The 21,705-nt window shown below is 43.6% G+C and overlaps 1 protein-coding gene across 2 annotated transcripts in view; it reads left to right on the plus strand.

Moving 5' to 3' along the window:
• Positions 1-21,705, plus strand: part of AKAP13 (A-kinase anchoring protein 13) — a 242,544-nt gene that overhangs the window by 214,993 nt on the left and 5,846 nt on the right. For both annotated transcript variants that reach the window (XM_081337518.1, XM_081337519.1), the window contains 17 exons: positions 49-184; positions 926-1,038; positions 3,455-3,601; positions 4,518-4,768; positions 6,641-6,766; positions 8,339-8,456; positions 10,271-10,519; positions 11,654-11,730; positions 13,066-13,247; positions 14,076-14,158; positions 14,338-14,517; positions 15,087-15,248; positions 16,292-16,362; positions 17,133-17,177; positions 18,735-18,785; positions 19,883-20,332; positions 20,991-21,309. In XM_081337518.1, coding sequence (XP_081193644.1) covers positions 49-184; positions 926-1,038; positions 3,455-3,601; positions 4,518-4,768; positions 6,641-6,766; positions 8,339-8,456; positions 10,271-10,519; positions 11,654-11,730; positions 13,066-13,247; positions 14,076-14,158; positions 14,338-14,517; positions 15,087-15,248; positions 16,292-16,362; positions 17,133-17,177; positions 18,735-18,785; positions 19,883-20,332; positions 20,991-21,309 — 2,760 coding nt within the window. The remainder of the gene's footprint in view (positions 1-48; positions 185-925; positions 1,039-3,454; positions 3,602-4,517; positions 4,769-6,640; positions 6,767-8,338; positions 8,457-10,270; positions 10,520-11,653; positions 11,731-13,065; positions 13,248-14,075; positions 14,159-14,337; positions 14,518-15,086; positions 15,249-16,291; positions 16,363-17,132; positions 17,178-18,734; positions 18,786-19,882; positions 20,333-20,990; positions 21,310-21,705) is intronic.

A 21,705-nucleotide genomic window follows, 5' to 3' on the forward strand; every position in this document is an offset into this window, starting at 1 on the left:
TCCTGAACTGAACCTGACCACTGAATCTGTCGGTTGTTTTCCCTGCAGCTTCTCAGCCAAAAGAGAGACCCAGATCAGCGATCCTTGCTCCTGACGAGAACATTACAACTTCAGTGTTCAATAGTAGGCGATCCCAGCAGAACCTGTCTCTTTCAAAGAGCGTTTCCATTCAGAACATTGCTGGGTAAGGACTTGTGTGTTTGTGGGCTTGCTTTTTGTAGGGGGTGGTGGGGGAATTCCGTTTAACACGTGTGTGTGATCGGTGATGCTGAAGATTGAACAAGTGAAGCCTGTGGGAAGAAGGATTGCAGATTCAGGGTTTACCTTTTCCACTTGAAAGATCTTGGAGGAGAGGATTTGAGCAAGAGGTGTTATTGATCTTGCTCAGTGTACAAAAGACCCCTTCCTCTGTTCATTGCACAAATGGTGCAGTGTTCATCATGTATGTGTCTGTACGCATACATGACTATGTATCTTTATATTGACATTACATTGCACTTTTTCATCTTCGTTAACTGCCCAGAATCACATTAGTGAGATTGGTGGCTGTATCAATTGATTTAATTTAAAATGTCTAAATTTCTAAATAAGAAAGAAAGAAAGAGAGAGAGAGAGAGGGAGAGGGAGAGAGAAAGAAAGAAAGAGAAAGAAAGAAAAAGAGGGAGGGAGGAACAAAGGAAGGAAGGAAGGAAGGAAGGAAGGAAGGAAGGAAGGAAAGAAGGAAAGAAGGAAAGAAGGAAAGAAGGAAAGAAGGAAGGAAGATTGTTGCGCCAGATATCATTAATGCATCAGACACAAATTATGTAATCATACCATTTGCCCAATTATAACATGGTGTCTCCTTTTGATGTTGAATGTGGCTTGGGGTGGACACCCCTGCTTCTCAGTAGGTGACTTTTGTTTTCCCCATTTCTTGTCCTGCCAGTGTCGGAAATGACGAAAGTATCCTTCACACGCGGAAATTTCTCTCCCAATCAACGGACTCCTTGAATAAAATCAGCCGGGTAAATGAATCCATGGAGTCATTAACAGATGAAGGTAAGTGACCGTGTTGGGAAATAACAGGAGAAAGGCTGAAGGATGTTGGGAGAGAAAAGAACACTTTCACACATGCTAAAAATTCTCTACATGAAGAGAGCTAACTGGGAAATTTTTTTTTTACCATAGAACTCTTTCTATATAACTAAAATATGGGACAAGCCAATAATTGCAAATTCTCCAACACGATACGGAGGGGCTGACTCTTAACATTTAGCATCCTGCACCAATAGCATGTTGGCTGGGAACTGCTTAGAGTTGACATCCAGCAATGTTGGAAGGGCTGCCTGTTACCATGCTGTAGTAGCCAGCTGTTTGCAGTTTCTGAGATATTCTTGATGTATGGCAGTGTAATTCTTTTTAGGGTCTGTGCTGGTTGTGCCGTATTGGGTTGAGTGGTCAAGAACTTTTTGATGAAGTTGCATGGGTGTCCATTTTGTTGACATGTGTTGTATATAGATGCTCCATTTCCTTTTCCTGCTGTTCTGTGTTGCTGCAATAGGTTTGGGCTGCTATTGGGTTTTCAAACTGGATAGACTTCCAACTTTCCCAGCCAGCCTTGCTCTTGTTTGGAACTCTGGGAACTGAAGTCCAGATACCCAGAAATAACCCAGGTAGCAAATACTGCTCTACACTGATGCATTGGCTACATTCTGCACTGTGTATAAAAGAGTATTTAGATCTAGTTCCTTACAGAGCAAGTCATAATCATAATCATAAAAGTAAAGTTAGAAGGGACCTTGGAGGTCATCTAGTCCAACCCTCTGCTCGGGCAGGAAACCCTATACCATTTCAGACAAATGGCTGTCCAGTCTCTTCTTAAAAACTTCCAGTGCTGGATCATTCACCACATCTGGAGGCAAGTTGTTCCACTGGTTAATTGTTCTAACTGTCAGGAAATTTCTCATTAATTCTAGGTTGCTTCTCTCCTTGGTTAGTTCCCATCCATTGCTTCTTGTCCTGCCTTCAGGTGCTTTGGAGAATAGCTTGACTCCCTCTTCTTTGTGGCAGCCCCTGAGATATTGGAACACTGCTATCGTGTCACCCCTCACCCTTCTCTTCATTAAACTAGACATACCCAATTCCAGCAACCGTTCCTTATATGTTTTAGTCTCCAGTCCCCTAATCACCGGACTGCAGCATGTAAGCCTACAAGAAGGATACTTTGGGCATTGCAAACTAATAAGATAGAGGGAATGTTATGTTAAATAATTTTCATTTTAACTGCCAGGCTGGGACCAGTGAAATGCTTAAGTATTGGAATAGGCTACTTTGGAAGCTGATAAATATATTTTTTAATAAGTTTATTGTTTTAGCATAGAGAATAAAACAAACAAATAACATGTAACAAAACAAAAACATACATTCAACCCTAGCTGATAAATATTGTGAAGTCTAGGATGTAGCATTTGGAGGGCAAGGAAACAATTCCTCTTGCTTCCGGGGCTTGACTGTGCCAGCTTCATCAAAATCATCTTCCGATATTCTGTTAATCTACCCAAGTAAACAAAGGCAGACAAATTACCTCTTAATGACAACGCAATTACATTAATGGCTCACTCTGGGAGATTTGCACAGTAATTGTGGAATTACTCAGCATTCATTACTAAGTTACTTTTGAAAAGGTTGTGTTGTCGCTGCTGTGTTAATGCGGTGGGGTTGCAGGGGATGGACCAAATTCTTCTGGGTGTATGAAAAGAGATTCCTAGGTTTGCTACGGATGAAACCTAAGCCATGTGATAACTTCATGACGATTGTAGCCTTCGCAAACTGTAGCATTCTCACAAGCTCCCAGTTCTGTGCAGGCAGACATTTTTCTGTACGCAATCAATGTGGGGAAAAGTTTGCATTCTGTTCAGTTTGACTCTTTTTTCCTGCAAATTATTACCCCAAAGGGAGTGATGTTTCTTAAGGCATAAAGTGTGTGTCTTTTTTTTTCTTTCCAATTGATAACCACATTCCTTCACGGTCAAGAGGGTGTGAAACAGGACTGAAGCTATAGACTTCAGAGGACTGTTGCCCAAGGTGCAAAGTAATATCCATAATCAAAATATATTATGATCAACAGCTGTAGAATAGAATTCCTTTCCTCTGTTGAGCTGAGTAGCTAAATTCCACTGGTTGTTCCACTGATCTCATTACTAGAATGAAGATCCTACCCCATTTGGGGTTGTTTCTAAATCCTAGAGAAATATTACATGCCTGAAGGAAATCAAAATAATCTGCAGACTAGTATTTTGAGACATTGATGGGATTGATAGATTTTGAGACCAGGAGGCATCAAAGCTCTCGACTTTTGATCATCCTCGAAAGATTCAACAGCGACCAAAGTGTAGGGTCATTAACTGGTATTAAAGTATCATGTACAGAAGCTAAACCTAGGCACAAGAATCAGATCACTTCTCCTTCTCTTCAGGGGCAGATATGAATGAAGGGCAACTCATGGGAGACTTTGAAACAGACTTGAAACATATGGAAGCACAGTCTTGGAGTCAAGTGGTGGACAGCAAGTTTCTCAAACAGCAGAAGAAAGACATTGTGAAGCGGCAAGACGTCATTTATGGTGAGTGACAGACAAGTCACAATCTCCTGGTTTAAGTTCAGCAAATACAGAGGCAAATCAGGTTGCTTTGCCATGTTTGTATTTTTAGCCACACCGTAGCTTGGTTTGTTTGATTTGGTAACGTGTGCTTGAAGCCAGTCATGGTTTATGCAATGCAAGATCTAGGGCTTAAAGTTATTCATGAACCAAGTCTAAGGAAGCTAACCATCTAACTGCTTCTGATTGGCTGCAGTGAGATCATCCCAAGTGCCTTCAAATTTCTGAGGAGACATTCTTGAACTGTATAATGTGCTATATCAGACATGTCAAACACAAGGCCCGGGGGCCGGATCCGGCCCGCGAAGTGGTTCCATGTGGCCCGCGAAGCCATCCTGGAAACAGTGAGGGAACGGCCCCCGCTGCCTTGGCCCTGGCCCAGAGACCCTCCTCCTGCCAGAGACCCTCAGATCTGTCCCACTCCTGCCCGGGCCCCCATAGGCACCCTTGATGCGAAGGATGTAGAGCTGGCCACGCCCACCCAGTAGGCCACACGCACCCTAGCCATGCCCACCCAGTAGGCCACGCCCACCCTGGCCATACCCACCCGGTCCCCTGAGGGCAACCGCAATGCTGATACGGCCCTCAATGAAATTGAGTTTGACACCCCTGTGCTATATAGTTTGTTCCGGTGCACTACAGTCGGATTGAGTGCTCTCGGCCATTCCCCACTTATTTACATTCTCTCTGGTTCATATTGCCAGTGAGTTGTTGCATCTGATGAGGTAGATACAGATAAGTAGTCATTCAAGCAGCTAGCTATGGAAGCCTTATTGACCTCTAAATCAAAGCCAAGGAAAGCCGTAACCGTGTTTTCCCTTGCATTGGCAGAGCCTTATGGATCTCTCTGATTCTCCCTTCCCATGCTCCTTCTTTCCAGAACTGATGCAGACAGAGATGCACCATGTCCGGACCTTGAAGATCATGAGTGATGTCTACAGCAGAGGCATGGTGCAGGAACTACAATATGAGCAGCAGATGGTGGAGAAGATCTTTCCTTGCCTGGACAACTTGCTGAACATCCACAGCCAGTTCTTTCAGAGAATTCTGGAGAGGAAAAAGGAATCCCTGGCTGACCGAAGTGAGAAGAACTTTGTCATCAAGAGGATAGGCGACATCCTAGTCAATCAAGTAAGTTGTGATAAGCCTTGCCTTCAAATTCAGATTCAGAATAGAGCTGGAAGGGACCTTGGAGGTCTTCTAGTCCAACCCCCTGCTTAAGCAGGAGATCCTATACCATTTCAGACAAGTGACTGTCCAGTCTCTTCTTAAAAACGTCCAGTGTTGAAGCATCCACAACTTCTCAAGGCAAAGCTACTTCCACTGGTTAATTGTCCTGACTGTTAGGAAGTTTCTCCTTAATTCCAGGTTGCTACTCTCCTTGATTAGTTTCCATCTATCGTTTCTCTTTGTCTTGCCCTCTGGTGCTTTGGAAAACAAGTTGAAAAATGACACCGGTTCCTGATTCTGTTTTCATTCTTCCCTACTACACCTTCTTCACAAAATTTGCTTTGGAACTCCTTTTTCCAAGGAGATTTTTAGAGAAATACTCATGGGAGAACTGAGGTCCTTTTGTGCTTCTCGTAATGATGAAGTGGCCAAAAGGCTTGTACAAAGATCTTGTTCAGCCGTCGTTACAACAGATTCCTTGGCTTCCGTTCATTCCCAAGGAAGAAAGAACTGACTAATTTTATTGATGTCAATGCAGTTCTGTATTTCTGCCAAGAACACAACAGGGATATCTCCACAGAATGACCACTATTCGTGTTTACCAATGTTATGAGTTTTATCAAAATATAAAACACAAAGCAAAATAAAAATAATGGGAAATTAGAGGAAGGAAAAATACAAGGGAAGAGAAAATGTGAGGTACAAGGGGGGGAAAAAGGGGGGAGCATTGATTTCCAACTCTTTTTAGCACAGTAGAAGGTACCATTACAGCCTCAATGTTTTACTTTTACACATTAGTACATACTAGCCATTTCTATAGCAACAAATCTTATCTAATCAGCAAAACCAAAGTCAAATGTTTCATTTTCTCCCCCCATCCCACTCACAAAATCTAGAAGCGATTTCCAAATAGAAACGTAATTAGATATAATCTCCTCTTTGAATAAAGCAATCAATTTAACCATCTCTGTTTTTCCTTCTTGTTTACATCCATTTTAAAACTAAACTTTTCGTTAAGAACGTTTGTAAAATGAATAAATTCTAATGCATCTTTTTTTTAAAAAAAAACAAAAAAAAAACTTCCTCTTAACCTAACACAGAACGACCACTATTGAAGACATCTTTATTTATTTATTTATTTTCATTGTACCCTTAAATCATTTTTAATGACACGGGCAAAAACAAAATCACAAGTGGAAGTTGGTGCAACATAGGGCCATTGTCTTCTTTGATTAGAGGAGCAGCACAGATTCAGGGAAAACATTCCAATTTAACTTGGGGTGTCAAACTCAATTTCATTGAGGGCCGCATCAGCATTGCGGTTGCCCTCAGGGGGCCGGGTGGGTATGGCCAGGGTAGGCGTGGCCTACTGGGTGGGCGTGGCTAGAGTGCGTATGGCCTACTGGGTGGGCGTGGCCAGCTCTACATCATTCGCATCAAGGGTGCCTATGGTGGCCTGGGCTGGAGTGGGACAGATCTGGGGGTCTCTGGCAGAAGGAGGGTCTCTGGGCCAGGGCCAAGGCAGTGGGGGCCGTTCCCTCACTGTTTCCAGGATGGCTTCGCGGGCCGCATGAAACCACTTCGGCCCCCGGGCCTTGTGTTTGACATGTCTGTGATAGCTTATTTGGGCTCAGTGAAGACCACACAAAGAATTTAAACAGCCCCCATACGAAAGATCCATTTTGCATTGGCGAAAGCATCCCAGAACCTCTTTCCCCAGATGTCCATGGCCTCACCTCTCCCAGAAGATGGCTGTGATGGCTCAAGCAAGCTTGGTAGATTTTCCTCATTCCACTGATTTCCTCCCTCTGATTTATCTCTTGCAATTTGCAGTTTTCCGGCGAGAATGCTGAGCGAATGAAGAAAACGTACGGGAAGTTCTGTGGGCATCACAATGAGGCAGTCAATTACTTCAAAGACCTTCATTCCAAGGATAAAAGATTTCAGGCGTTCATCAAAGTAAGCTGGCAGGGGCATCAAGATTTGCGAGGGTGGCGGGTGTGACCCCCTAGAATGATAGGAATGAAGCCTACGGTAGTGGCCAAAATTGTGGAAACCTTTTGGGAAAAGTGCATTTTTGAGGCTTGATGGCTAAGAACACCACTTTTTTTTTTGGAGTAGTACCGTAAAGTTATATATCAGTGGAAAGATAATTTAATCAAGAATGTAATGCAACAATGTTTGTTCAATTATCTGTACTGTATTCTGTGAAAAGTTATAGCCAAATAACCAGAAAAAGGAAGCACAACTTGATATCGGTTGATATCGGGTAGCTTTCCTTGATCTGATTGTAGCCAATGAGCATGAGTGTTTAGACAGCCAATCAGGTGTCATCTTGTTTGGGCAATGAGCCAATCAAATCACAGTAGGATTCGGTTATTGATGTCGTGTATTGAAGCTGAGAGGAGGACATTGTCAGTGTATTATGTGATCGCTTATCAAGTTGGTTGGGGGTTTTTTGTGTTCTTTCATTTGGTGAGCTCGTAAAACGTAATAAAATCAAAGTAATGGTGCAAAGAGTTGACTGGTTGCCCAGAAAGCGATGTAAAATAGTATTTTTTGGCCGCTACTGTACCTGAAGATTAACATTATCCAGGCTTTGTGTGTTATGCAATACAGCTACCAGGTCTTAGCTGACCTGATTTTATTGAACTAAAATCCTAGCTTCATCTAGGGACTTTTCTGCCTGCATCAACCATGGGTCATGTAGTGTTCTGGATGCTGTTGGTTTGTAATTTCCATCAGCCCTGGCCATTCGCTTGCCCAACAGTGAAGGAAGATAGAATATAAGAACATCTCAAGAACTTATGCAGCTTGTCCTCGGCTTGCGACAATAATTAAGCCCAAATTTTCTGATGCTGGGCAAGGTAGTTGTTCAATGAGTCTTGTTCCATTTTACAACCTTTCTGCCCCCCCCCCCCCCCCCCCGTTGTTAAGGGAATCACTTCAGTTGTTAAATTGGTCACACAGTTGCTAAGTCAGTCTGGCTTCCCCCATTGACTTTGCTTGACGGAAGGCCGCAAAAGGGGATCACGTGACCACCACCACCCCAAAGACCCTGCGACCGTCATAAATATGAGTCGGTTGCCAATCCCGATCACATGACCACGGGGACGCTGCAATGATTGTAAGGGTGAAAAACAGACGAAAGTCACTTTTTTTCAATGCCGTTGGGCTTTTTGAATAGTCACTAAATGAACCCTTGTAATTTGAGAGCTACTTGTATTTGTCTAGCTCAGGGGTCTTCAAACTTGGCGGCTTTAAGGCTTTAAGCTTTGCCGGCTGAGGAATTCTGGGAGTTGAAGTCCACAAGTCTTGAAAGTTGCCAAGTTTGGAGACCCCCCCCCCCCGATCTAGCTGAAATGACTAAGCGTTCTTTAACAGATCTTTCGCCCTGCAATGTTCCGTAAACCTATTCTCGATACAAAGCCTCCAATGTGAATGTGGAATTCTATTTTGAAGGCTGAGGTCAGCTAATAACCGAAGATGCTACATCCTATCCGGTGTTTCAGTTTCCTCTCCTTCTTTTAGAAAAAGATGAGCAGCTCTCTGGTGAGACGTTTGGGGATCCCCGAATGCATCTTGCTAGTAACGCAAAGGATCACCAAATACCCCGTGCTTCTTCAGAGAATATTACAATATACCAAAGGTAGGTTTTCCTGCAGACGTCTCCGTAATCCTCTACTGCAGAGGTCCTGTGGAGCTGGATCTAACGAGCGCTTGCTCAGATGATGGACAAGCTTGATCTAGAACACTATAATTTGGAGAATGTGGTGAAGGAGCCAGAAAGGATCTGTTTTTCACATAAAGAACAAATGGATCTATTCTTTAAGTCAGGGGTCCCCAACCCCCGGTCTGTGGATTGGTACTGGGCCTCAGCATGCCAGCAACCGGTCCGCACAAACAAGCAAAGCCCCATCCATGGAATGCAGGCAGCACACAAAACTACACACTCTGGTCCATGGGGGAAAAACCTCTTTCCACGGAACCGGTCCCTGGTGCCCAAAAGGTTGGGGGCCTCTGCTCTATTGATTTCCCTTTCTAGAATTAAAAGGCCAATGTCTTTGGTGACACTAATTTTTTCTTCTTCTTCTTTTAATCTGGAATGCTCAGAACAGTGGCATGAATTTGACCGGGTTCATGATAATTATATACAATAGATCAGGGGTCTCCAAACCTGGCAGCTTTTAAGATTTGGGGAGTTCAACTCACAGAATTCCTCAGCCAGGCATTCTGGGAGCTGAAGACCCCGAGTCTTAAAAGTCTGCCAATTTTGGAGAGCCCTGTTAATAGCTCACGTTTTAGCTCACCTTCTTTACCTTTGCTTGCGGTGAGACTGTTGTCTTTGATTTTGTGCTCAGCTTCTGTTTGCTGAGATGGACCTTCTTCCAGTTTCATTTAACTACTCAGTCGTGGGTTTGAAAGGCTAAATAAAAGCATAATGGGATGTCAACCATTTTTCAATGAAAAGCTAGTGATCCGTGGGATGAATCTTAGCTGGGGAGATAAAGAGTTTGGTCGGAGTTCACAAATAGAAAAACTGCAGCGTTTGCCCTTTTTTGTGACATTGCATTCCATTTTGGTCTCTTTCTTACACACACAGACACACACACACACACACACACACACACACAAAGTGCAAGAGAAAGAGAGGTGCAGCCTACCGCAGCCACAGAGCTGAGGGTCACGTGCAAAGTAAACCCACTGGGATTTTACAGGACTGCTTTGTAATTCCTCCTATGACAGATGTTTGCTTAAGCTACAACCACTGGATAGAAGAATGACAGCTGGCCTTCAGTGTTGCAAATCAGAGAAGATAACTTTTAGTAATCAAGTAGTTTATTTATGTAATAAATAACTTTTGTATAACATATAATTATTTATATGTTAGTAAGCCTTCAGAAGTTGAGGCTGGAGGCTTTTAAGAAGAGACTGGGTAGCCACCTGTCTGGAATGGCATAGCGTCTCCTGCTTGAGCAGGGGGTTGGACTAGAAGACCTCCAAGGTCCCTTCCGACTCTGTGACTCTGTCAGTATGTGTATATCAGTAATTTGGTGGCCAAAGAAATTGTGGTGTAAATGTCAGCAGGAGGATTGTGCAGAATGTGGTCTTCTGTCAAAATCAATGCGTTTTCCTTTTAAAACGGCATTAAGCTACTTGAACACCCGATTCACACGAAATAAACAGTGGTCGCCTGTGGACCTGTCTGAAAAATCAAGAGTGGAGGATTTTGCTGCTGTTTGTTCCTGAAATAGCTTAATGAGTGTGGGTGCTAGTCAGTTTCATTAACTGGATTCCTGCCCTTAAGTAAATTTTTGGGAGGAGACCTAGAAGTTAGCAGTTGGTGTAGACAAGTTGTTGGTCAGAAAAAGGAACAGGATACAAAAAAACAGGGCTAAGCTTGGAGAAGTGAAGTGTTTGGAAGGGAAGACGGTAACAAATGAAATTTTTCTTCCGTTTAAGAAAATGACCCTGAACATCAAGACTTGGTGCTTTCCTTGAACCTGGTGAAGGAGGTCTTAACCGCAGTCGACAGCAAAGTAAGCAATTACGAGAAGAAGATGCGCCTTAACGAGGTCTACACCCGGACGGACAGCAAGTCGATCATGAGGATGAAGAGCGGGCAGATGTTTGCCAGAGAAGATCTGAGGCGCAGGAAGTTTGTCCGAGATGGACCGGTTTCTCTCAAAAATGTAGCTGGGAGATTGAAAGGTAAGGGATGCTTTTCAGAGCGATCCCACGGGGACTCGACGCTGCTTCTTTGCCCTGATTCATTGGAAAGGACACAATAGGGACCGTAAGGTCCTTGCGATGATGATGCTACCTAGTTTGGTAATGAAATGTCTGCAAGCAAAGAACCAAGCCCAGAAAGCACAAAGGACCCCATAATCTCTTCTTCCTCCTCCTCCTCCTCCTCCTCCTCTCTGCAAACCTTTCTAGCATTGATCATATTACCTAGTTTGGTAATGAAATATCTGCAAGAAAACTACCAAACTCAGAGACCACCAAGACCTCACAATCCCTTCCTTCCTTCCTTCCTTCCTTCCTTCCTTCCTTCCTTCCTTCCTTCCTTCCTTCCTTCCTTCCTTCCTTCCTTCCTTCCTTCCTTCCTTCCTTCCTTCCTTCCTTCCTTCCTTCCTTCCTTCCTTCCTTCCTTCCCTGCAAACCTCACTCCCTTTTAGCACTGATCATATTTCCTAGTTTGGTAATGAAATGTCTGCAAGCAAACAGCCTAGCTCAGAGAGCACCAAGGCCTCATTTCAACCCAGAGCTACAAATATCCTCTCCTACCACTACTGTAAAGTTATTTCCACATCTCCTCCAGCATCTAAGCTGGATTGCTCTCCAGGTTGTAGAAAGTGGCTGCAAATGCTTCTGGCCAGATATGATGCCAGATATGATGCTTATGACATAGTTTTTGAGAAACCTTCTATCTCCAATAAAATCTTGGTTGGGGGGGGGGGTGGAAGGAAAAGTGTGCAGTGATGCACTTTGCACACAGAGGCAAAGTCATTTAACTGCACTCTGCCTGGATGGCTGGGGGAAACGTCTGCTGGGGGAAGTCCTGAATTTCTCTGAGGCAAAATCCTCTTTGGCTTGAACGTGAAAGAAGAACGGTGTTTAAACCTAAATGGGAAAATTGGGAGACGCGTAACTGATGACTTCTGCGAAATCCGACCTACTGCTGGGTACAGTTTGCAGAATCTTAAAACTTTGATTTGAAATTGTTTCAGGAAATGAAACGAGATCTTGTGAGCGATACTAGTAAATGCAGACATGTCAGTTTTGGGTTGGCTGTTTTTTCCCCCCCAACCTGATTGTCTTGGATGTTCCTTTCCTTCTCAGAGGTCCTGGCTGTCCTTCTCTCGGATGTTCTGATATTCCTCCAGGAAAAGGATCAAAAATACGTATTTGCATCCCTGGTAAGGAATTCTACACAATTCCTTTTCCTTAAAAAAATAAAATAAAAAAAACCCACCACCACCACTTTGGCTGCATTTCCCCAATATAGGGTTCCTGAATAAATCCATTTTCTGGATTTGGTTGGGAGAATTAAGTGTAATGTCTTCTCCAGAGCAGATTGCAGGCAATTCTTCTTCTAAAATAAATAAATAAATAAAAAATCTTCAGGTTTAACATCCTCACCTTTTCAATCCATTCTTCCTAAGATTTAAATCCTAAGATTTAATTTCTGGACTGCATTTCATGATAGTCATTTGGATGAGAGGGCTGAGAACCAAGTACAATACTCCAAGTGTGTAATTTGACGCCCCCCCCCCCAGATCTTGCGGAATCACCATCAACACTTCTCTAAGTTTATCATTTTGATTTCACAATTTTAATTGAGTTGTGATCGGTGTGGCAGAATAAGAGGACATCGGTAAATTCCTCAAGAGGAGTCGGGCTTCAGATGGTTAAGGCACCAAGCTAGAAACCAGGAAGTTATGAGTTCTAGTCCCACCCTAGGCATGGAAGCTGGCTGGGCGACTTTGGGCCAGTCACACTCTCAGCCCAACACACCTCACAGGGTTGTGGTTGTGGGGGGAAATAGGAAGGAGTATTAGGTATGATTATCCCCTTGACTTATTTATAAAAAATAAAGCAGGATAAATTCACATTTCAATAAAAACAGTAGAGATAAAAATAAAAAATCTAAAGTGTTATAAACATATGTATAGAATAGAACAGAACAGACCAGAATAGAATAGCAAAGAATAGAATATTCTAGAATAGAATAGAATAGAATAGAATAGAATAGAATAGAATAGAATAGAATAGAATAGAATAGAATAGAATAGAATAGAATAGAATAGAATAGAATAGAATAGAATAGAATAGAATAGAATAGAATAGAATAACAGAGGTTGGAAGGGACCCTGGAGGTCTTCTAGTCCAACCCCCTGGTCAGGCAGGAAACCCTATACCATTTCAGACAAATGGTTATCCAGTCTCTTCTTAAAAACTTCCAATTCTGGAGCACTTACAACTTCTGGAGGCAGGTTATTCCACTGGTTAATTGTTCTAACTGTCAGGAAATTTCTCCTTTGTTCTAGGTTGCTTCTCTCCTTGACTAGTTTGATATAATGTGTTGATGTCACTGATAAGACAAGTTAAATTAGAAGTCCACTTTACCATTGTTCCAGAATCACTACGGCACAGGGACTGATCGTGTTGTAGGTGTGGTTGTATGCATAGAGATTCCTGTTGCACCAAATCAGCCTAACGCATTTGCTTCCTCTCCCTCAACTCCCAAAAAGGATCAAAAATCCACTGTGATCTCGTTGAAGAAGCTGATTGTCCGTGAAGTTGCCCACGAGGAGAAGGGCCTGTTCCTGATCAGCATGGGAGGAAAAGACCCTGAGATGGTGGAAGTGCACGCCAGCACGAAGGAGGAGCGCAACAGCTGGATTCAAATTATCCAGGACACTATCAACACTATGTAAGAAGCTCAGTAATTGTTGATGGAGTGGGAGATACTGTTTGGGTTTGCAATGAAGGAATATTTGGTGGAACATGTTGTTGTTGTTAGCTGCGAAGTCGTGACCGACCCACTGCAACTCCATGGACAACGTTCCTCCAGGCCTTCCTGTCCTCTACCATCTTCTGGAGTCCATTTAGGCTCATGTCTACTGCTTCAGGGACTCCATCCAGCCACCTCATTCTCTGTCGTCCCCTTCTTCTATTGCCCTCAATCTTTCCCAGCATTAGGCTCTTCTCCAGTGAGTCCTTCCTTCTCATTAGGTGGCCAAAGTATTTGAGTTTCAACTTCAGGATCTGGCCTTCTAAAGAGTAGTCAGGGTTGAACTCCTCTAGGACTGATGGGTTTGATTGCCTTCCAGTCCAAGGGACTCGCAGGAGTCTTCTCCAGCACCATAGTTCAAAGGCTTCAATTCTTTGGCACCCAGCCTTTCTTATGGTCCAACTTTCACAGCCATACATTGCAACTGGGAAGACCATAGCCTTGACTATATGCACTTTTGTTGAAGATATCTCAGTCTGATGGCTTTGGATGTCCAGGTGTCCCTTCGTTTTCACCTAGCATGGAGGATGTGTGAAAAAATCTAGATGTCCACCAGATGGCAGAAGAAATAGAGCTTTCCATGTTTCTTCTGTTGTTCATTTTGATTTTCCCCACAAGATCTAGTAAACATGGCTTCCTGCAGGAAAGAGAGAGAGAGACAGACAGACAGACAGACAGACAGACATATGACAGGAAGATGAACACTTCTCCACCATATTTTTTTTCAATCTGCCTACTCTTCTACAGGGACAAAGAGGAAGATGAAGGTATCCCTAGCGAATCAGAAGAGGAGAAGCGGGTGCTGGACACCAAAGCCAGAGAACTGAAAGGTAAAAAAACGAACGGATGCCATCATTTGAATTTTTAGTCTCCTAACTCCAGCAATTCTCTGTCTCGGCACAAGGTGGCGCTCCAACCTTAGCGATTGCAAACCCCACCATCTTTAAGTCACTTTCCATTCTGGGTAAATCCCAGCCCTCTCGCTGATCTTTCCCGTTCCATCTCACAGAACAGCTCCACCAAAAAGACCAGCAGATTATCACTCTCTTGGAGGAAAAAGAGAAGATTTTCAGAGATATGACAGACTGCAGCGGGCACGAGGAAGGACAGGGGGCCAGGATGCTGTTCCGGGCGAACACCGACGAAGCACCGAAAGGGGAAAGTATAATGAAGACTCTGATCAGTGAAGGTAAGCTGGTCTCTGACCCAACATTTGCCCTTTGCTTTTTCTGAAAAAGTCTAAAAATCGGACAAGGTAAATCGTTGGATTTCAAGGAACTAAACTGCGACAGGCTGAGAACAGGGTTGTTGTTGTTGCAATATGAAGAGTTAGGAAATATTTAAACAACTACTGTTTCTGCATCCCCCCCCCCCCGGTTATGTGATCAAAATTCAGGCGCTTGGCAACTGACTTGCACTTATGACAGTGGCAGCGTCCCAGGGTGGGGTCACGTGATCCCCTTTTGCGACCGCCCGACCAGCAAAGTCAGTGGGGGGAGCCAGACTCGCTTAGCGACCGTGTGACCAACTTTAACAACTGCAGTGATTCCCTTAACGACCGTGGCAAGAAAGGTCGTAAAATGGGGGAGGGGGGGGTAAAGCCCGCTTAACAAAGGTCTGGCTCAGCAACATGAAATTCTGGGGTCTGTTGCGGTCGTAAGTCGAGGACTGCCTCTGCATGTTCACTTTGAAGTAAAAAAAGCAGGTCGCAGCAGATGAACACAGCCGGCCTTGTGATGCTGCCCTTTCTTCTTTCAGTCGAGCAGTTGCAAGGTCTGGTGAGCAGAGGCCTGGGAAATTCTTTCGGGCAGCAGGTGACCAGTCCGGCCTCTGACCAGGAGAGCGTGGGGCCCATCTCCCTCCCCAGGAGGGCAGAGACCTTTGGAGGATTTGACAGCCACCAAATGAACGTCTATAAAGGTGAGTCTTCCCTACCTGCACCCCAAGTGCTAAGCTTTGCCCTTTTCGTTTGCAGCCGGGTTCCTGAACGAGGGAAACCTACTTCTGCCATAGTTACAGTCACTCCCACGGTCCACGCTTGGAGCAATCATAGCTTGCGTTTGTTTTGGCTTTAGCAATGTGTCCGCGCCCAGCCCTTATGTACAAATTACAGTTTATTGCCTGGTGTGGCATGACGTAGCCAGGAGATCGCTTGGATTAACTTGCCTACCGTATCTTTGGAGGCTTCATATATTTTGCCTCGAAGTGGCTGTTCTCTGATACCACCCAGGGGACACGTGTGATGCAAATAATCGTTGTCCTCCTATACAGCAATAGCACTCAGACTTATATGCCGATTCGCAGTGCTTCACAGCCCTCTCTAAGCAGTTTACAGAGTCAGCATCTTGCCCCCAAGAATCTGGGTCCTCGTTTTACTGACCTCGGAAGGATAGAAGGCTAAGTCAACCTTGAGCCGGTCTGGATCGAACTCCTGGCAGTGGGCAGAGTTAATTGCAATACTGGGTTCTAACCGCTCTGCCACCACAGCTCCTTATGTACAAAATGTGCGAAAAACGTTGAATAGAAAATTGCCCCCTCTAGTGTCGGAGGTTTGCCTTGTATTTTGGAAATAACACCTGGATTTGGCAAGCCCCATGTAATATGGACAACACTGAATCAAATTCGCACTGGCTATGGTAAATTTGGATGTGCCCTCTAAACACCCGTTATGACTCTGGAGCCCATTACCCAACATAGAACGTCAGAGAGTCTATAATAGAAAATGTATTGATTTGCTGACTGTGACAAATGAAGCCAAACACTATATCTGTAATCTGGACATATGCTTATAATATTTTAGATTTTATATTTCGTATGTTGTTATTTTGTGTTTTTAGAGAAACACGATACAAATGTGCCCTACAAGAAATTAATAAATATGGTTTATATGGCTTGGTGTGATGTGCGTCCTCCATCTTCAGTTTCTTGCTTGAACAAGAGACGTGTTTTTTTTCTTTTTTTAGGTGGGGAGAAGGATGAAGGAGAAGAAGTGCAGGATTTACGGAGGACAGAATCTGACAGTGTGTTGAAGAAGGTATGGAACAGACAAGGGTTCAACACCCTTCCTTGTAAATCCCTCCAGCTGTTATGTTCAGTTCATTTTTCCTGTTAGCTGATCAATCCTTAAAAAACCTCACGAAAGGCAGCAACATACACTTCCGTCATGATTGCTGTCAGAAAACTTAAATTCTGGTAGATCAGGGGTGTCCAACTCAATTTCACTGAGGGCCGCATCAGCATGGCGGTTGCCCTCAGGGGGCCGGGTGAGTATGGCCAGGGTGGGCGTGGCCTACTGGGTGGGCGTGGCTAGAGTGCGTATGGCCTACTGGGTGGGCGTGGCCAGCTCTACATCGTTCTCATCAAGGGTGCCTATGGGGGCCTGGGCAGGAGTGGGACAGATCTGAGGGTCTCTGGCAGGAGGAGGGTCTCTGGGCCAGGGCCAAGGCAGTGGGGGCCGTTCCCTCACTGTTTCCAGGATGGCTTCAGGGGCCACATGAAACCACTTTGAGGGCCGGATCCGGCCCCCAGGCCTTGTGTTTGACATGTCTGTGGTAGATTATTTTCACGTGAGAAGGCGGTGAGCAACGTGTTTCTTTTATGCTTTTGTTAAATGTTTCATTGTTTGGTGCTTCGTACAAAATTTTGGTCTGCGGCCACGAATGTTAAATTGACGGAGTGTCCTCAGAAAATGATCAGGGTTGCTGGGTGGTGAAGCCCAAGCTTTCCACAATTGTTGTGTGTGATTTGTTTGGATCTCTGTCCTTAGTTTCTTTCTCAATGAGGGTATCTATCCTCTCTTCCCAGGGAGGAACCGCTAACTTGATGTTTTTGCTGAAAAGAAACAATGAGGTAAGTGTTTGTGCTCAAAGATGGCCTTTTTCTTCTCTTGACACAACAGCTGGAAGATGGGGTCAGCCCCTTCTTATGCCTAATGAAATATCTCCCCCTTTATGTCTATGGAGATTCTCTGTCATCCAGGTCACGGTTATCCCAAAGGTGCTTTTTTCAAGAGGCAACTGGACTTTCCTTGTTTTTCCTTGAAGATGTTTGCTTCTCATCCAAGAAGCTTCTTCAGAACTAAACATCTTCAAAGGAAAACAAAGGAAGTTCAGTTGCCTCTTGAAAAAGCACCGTTAGGATCACCTTTTTTTTTTAAATCTTCCAATCTGGGACCTGGTGGTTTGCTTGTTCTGTTCATTATTAGAAGGTTTTTGGTTAATTTATCTTCTACTTCTTGACAAGCTTTGGACTAAACCAGCATGGTCCATCTTGGTATCCTCTGATTGGTTGGACTACAATATCCATTGTAATGGATGTTGTACTCCCATCTAGAGACCACCAGATAGGAATCTTTGGAGAATGTGTAGGTTGCTGGGATTGGGTGGGAGAAGAGAAAACCCATAAAATATTGAATTAGATACACAACATCTGAAGATTTATGATACTAACCCCCCAGTCCTTGAATTTCTGAAGAAACACAGAAATTGTCCCTGAAAGTTTAATGCAAAGCTAGTAGAAAGTAATATTTCCCAGTGGCTGATGAAAAAAAAACCACTTTGTTTAAATAATAGAATTAGTAGTTTTATTTATTACGCATTCATAACTAAGTGCAGTACAGATGTAGAATTAAAAAAAGAATTCATAAAATGATATAGTGAATGGAAATCTTTATTGCAGTCAAAGTTCAGTACATAATAAAACTCAGTAATATGAAACAGGATACACATGTCTATGGAAAGGTAGAAATATACAAAATGGATAGGTGCAATTATAAAAACATAAAATAAGAACCCCCTAAATTAAATGATCCATGACATCTAATTGTATTAACCTACACTTTCAAAATAATACAGTATGTACTATAAAACAGCCACAACTCATTGTATTAATGAATTCAGAACCGATAGAAAGTCTGTAGTCATACAAGAATTATACATTTAGATTGAATAAAAGAAACTTACTTTGGAATACAGTACTATGCTTTTATGTAATTTTGTGCTTCTCCAAATGCCACATGTCAACCTAAAATCAATGTTGTGCCTTGAAAAAGCAAGCTATGCAAAATGAGAGGTGTAGATTTGCAACAACAAGACAAATGGCAGAGTTTCATTTTCCCTGATGCGTCATTTTCAGGGTATTTTATTTTCCTGAGTGTGAAGTACACAGAATTGTGCTGTCTGGTGGGATTATTTGCTGGTTGCTGGCTACTCCCAAGTAATCATGTGGGAATGAACGTGGAAAATACTTAGGGACTAATGCTCCATCAGCACAGTCCATCCTCCCGGCTGCCTGCTGTTGGCTAAGTTCTTCTTTTTGGATTCCTAAAAAGGCAGGAGTCCAGTGGAGCAAATAAACTATTTGGCTGTTGACAGGATCTCTCTCTCTGCTTCTCTTTTTTTTCTACAGCAGGTGCTCCAGAGCATAACTCACCTTCACAGCTTGCTGGGCTTACTGCAGGTAAGTGCTGAGAAAGAGGCAGGGATAACGTCTCTGCTGATGTGATAAAGCTGACCCAGTCCAATATTTCAGCTGAATAAGACACACAACAGCAGGAGAGGCAACATCTAAAGAAGGAGCCTCCCATTGGAAGCTTCAGGGCTGGATGCCTTCTCCAGAACCCTCCTTGATCTCTGAGAAGGTTTTGCTGAATTGTAATCTGGGATGAGTCAGACAGGAAACTCATGAAAGACAAGGAGATAAATTAACTCTAATTAATTAATTGAAACTTCAAGCAAACCTAAGCTCTTTTTGGAATGAGGTCCTTCCCATGCCACTCAAAGGCTAAGGGTGGTCCTTAACCTTCAGTTTAAAGGAATGGAAAGAACAAGATGCTTATTTATTATTCAGGGTTGTGGATGCCTCTATAGATGTGTGTGTGTGTGTGTGTGTGTGTGTGTGTGTGTGTGTGTGTGTATCAGCCCCTTTTAATATAGGTTGGCATGCCAACAAAAAGTCTTTAGAAGACTTACAAAACTCATTCATTGTGGGATCCCTCCAGGACTCAGTCAGGCCTGCATTTCTGAAAAGACCACTGTAGCTGAGAACCGAGTTCTGGATTCAATCTGTAGCTCGGTTCTGCAAGACCTCAGCAGTCGAGCACCAAGTTATGGATTGAATCCATAGCTCGGTACTCGGCTGCTTAGGTCTTCTGGTAAAGCCTCACTGCAAAATGCAGGTCCGAATGCAGCTGCAGAACTTTGGCCCCAGAAGAAGTGGACCGGCTGGGTGGGGTTGTTGGTGCCGGAGGTGAGGTAAGGCCTACCCCGAAAATAAAACCTGGTGCCTCTGGCAAAAAAAAAGAAAAAGAAAAAAACCTGGTCTTATTTTCAGGGAAACATGGTACATCCAATTTGGCAAGATATTTAATTTTTCTATTTAATTGGGCATTCTGCAGATAATTCTCCAAAGCCAATCCCTCTCTTATGGTGATTGACTCTCATGGGTTCTTCGCAAGAATTTTAACCCTAGTTTTGCACTGCAAGCATAGGACCTTTGAAGAAAATTACTCTGCCTAATAGAAAGTCTCATCTCCCTTTTTTTTTTAAAAAAAACAGGCTGTTGTTGTGCAACAAGACACCTACATTGAAGACCAGAAGCTGCTGCTCACCGAGAGGACCTTGAACCGCATCTCATTCCGACCCAACTCCTTGATTGAGCAGGAAAAGCAACGCAGCCTGGAAAAACAGCGGCAAGAGCTGGCCAATCTGCAGAAGCAGCAGAGCTTGCACCAGGAAGAAAGGAGGAAGAAAGAGAAGGCGTGGGAGGCCAGAGAGAAAGAGCTAGCGGAGAGGGAATCTCAGCTAGGCCAGAGGGAAGAGCAGATCCAGAAAGGGCATCACAGTCTGGAGAAGGAGCGGGAGGAGCTGCAGCAGAAGAAAGCAGCCTATCAGCTTGATCTGGAACGTCTCCGGACGGCCCAGAAGCAACTGGAGAAAGAAAAGGAGCAACTGAAGAAGGAAATGGAGCAAATATCTCAACCACAGATGGAACCCGATCTCAAACTGGTAATAATTGCTTCTTTTGTACCTGTACATTTTCTGGCATCAAACAAAGGAAGCTGCCGGAAGATCTGAAGATGCAGGGGGTTTCTAGATCCCTTCTTTTCAAACGATCTTTGTGGACCCTTCAGTTGAACCTGTTGAGGAGGTGTCTTCTTCAGAAGATCAGCAATGATTTTTTTTTCCCCCACAAAAGCATGTGCTGCGTTGCTGATTTTCTTGTGCATTAATTACACAGTCCCCGATATGAATTCTTAAGTCACTTCTATTCCGTTCTGGAAGACACGTTTTTTTTAAAATTCTAAATATGTTGAGGTGTTCTCTGATTTTGTCCTTGTGTATATGGCAGCCATAGTGCCAGGACTATTAAAGTGGACATCTACAGGGGAACATATCTTTTCACTGATAGTATCCTGACCAACTGAATGAAGACTTTCTAAATATTATTCAGTGCCGGTATTGTTTTTATTGTGGTGTTTAAGCTACGGCCACTATTACTTATTGCTACTTTTATTGGTTTATTTTGATTTATTTTACATTGCATTTTTAACCTGCTTTATAGTGCCAGGGAACTGAGGGCGTTGGAGAATTTAAACACGTGATAAATGCAAACATGAACAATCCATTACCATACCTATTTTTTCTTTTGTCTTGTGTCTTCCAGAATCCCAATCAGCATACCAAAATGAGCAGAACCCCTTCCCTTCTTCCCACAGAGGACTTGTCTTCTAGACAATTGTGTTCCTCGCTGCCCAAAGGGCACTTGGATACAGAACTTTCCGCCTCATCCAAAAGGAACAGCCTCTCAAGGACGAATAAAGAGAAGAGCTCTTTTCATTTGATTGGCACTACAACATCGGGCCAAACCAACAAGCCAACGGAAGGACCTGGGCAGATACCCAACCGCCTCTTTGGTTTAGCCAAGCCGAAGGAGAAGAAGGAGAAGAAGAAGAAGAGCAAAAGGGATCGTTCACAGACTTCTGGTAAGCCGAGGCGGGCTTGATGCTTCTAAAGATTCCGCACAACTAAGGATGAAAACATCTTGCACTAGACTGCTTGCTAGTGGTCCAGATCTGAGCCTTGTCTGCGAATCAGTAGAGTCAGTAGGCAACGGCAGTCGGGATGTCTGGAAAGAATAAGCTTGTGGCCTCCCTCAACTGAAAGAGGGACAGTATAATTGTAAAGCTGAAGTGATTGAACTAATACTGACACAAAGATTCAAGTCCACCCTTAGTTAAATGGCCCTTAGCTGTGTTGGAGTGAATAAGTATTTGAGACGGCTCCCACATTGACAAATACAGATCAAAAAGGCTGTTTTGTTGTGATAGCATATAAAACTGAAACTTGCTGTTTTTGTGGATTGTTCTGTTTGTATAGGA

The sequence above is a fragment of the Vipera berus genome (genome assembly GCF_964194415.1).
Source record: "Vipera berus genome assembly, chromosome: 12".
NCBI lineage: Eukaryota > Metazoa > Chordata > Lepidosauria > Squamata > Viperidae > Vipera > Vipera berus.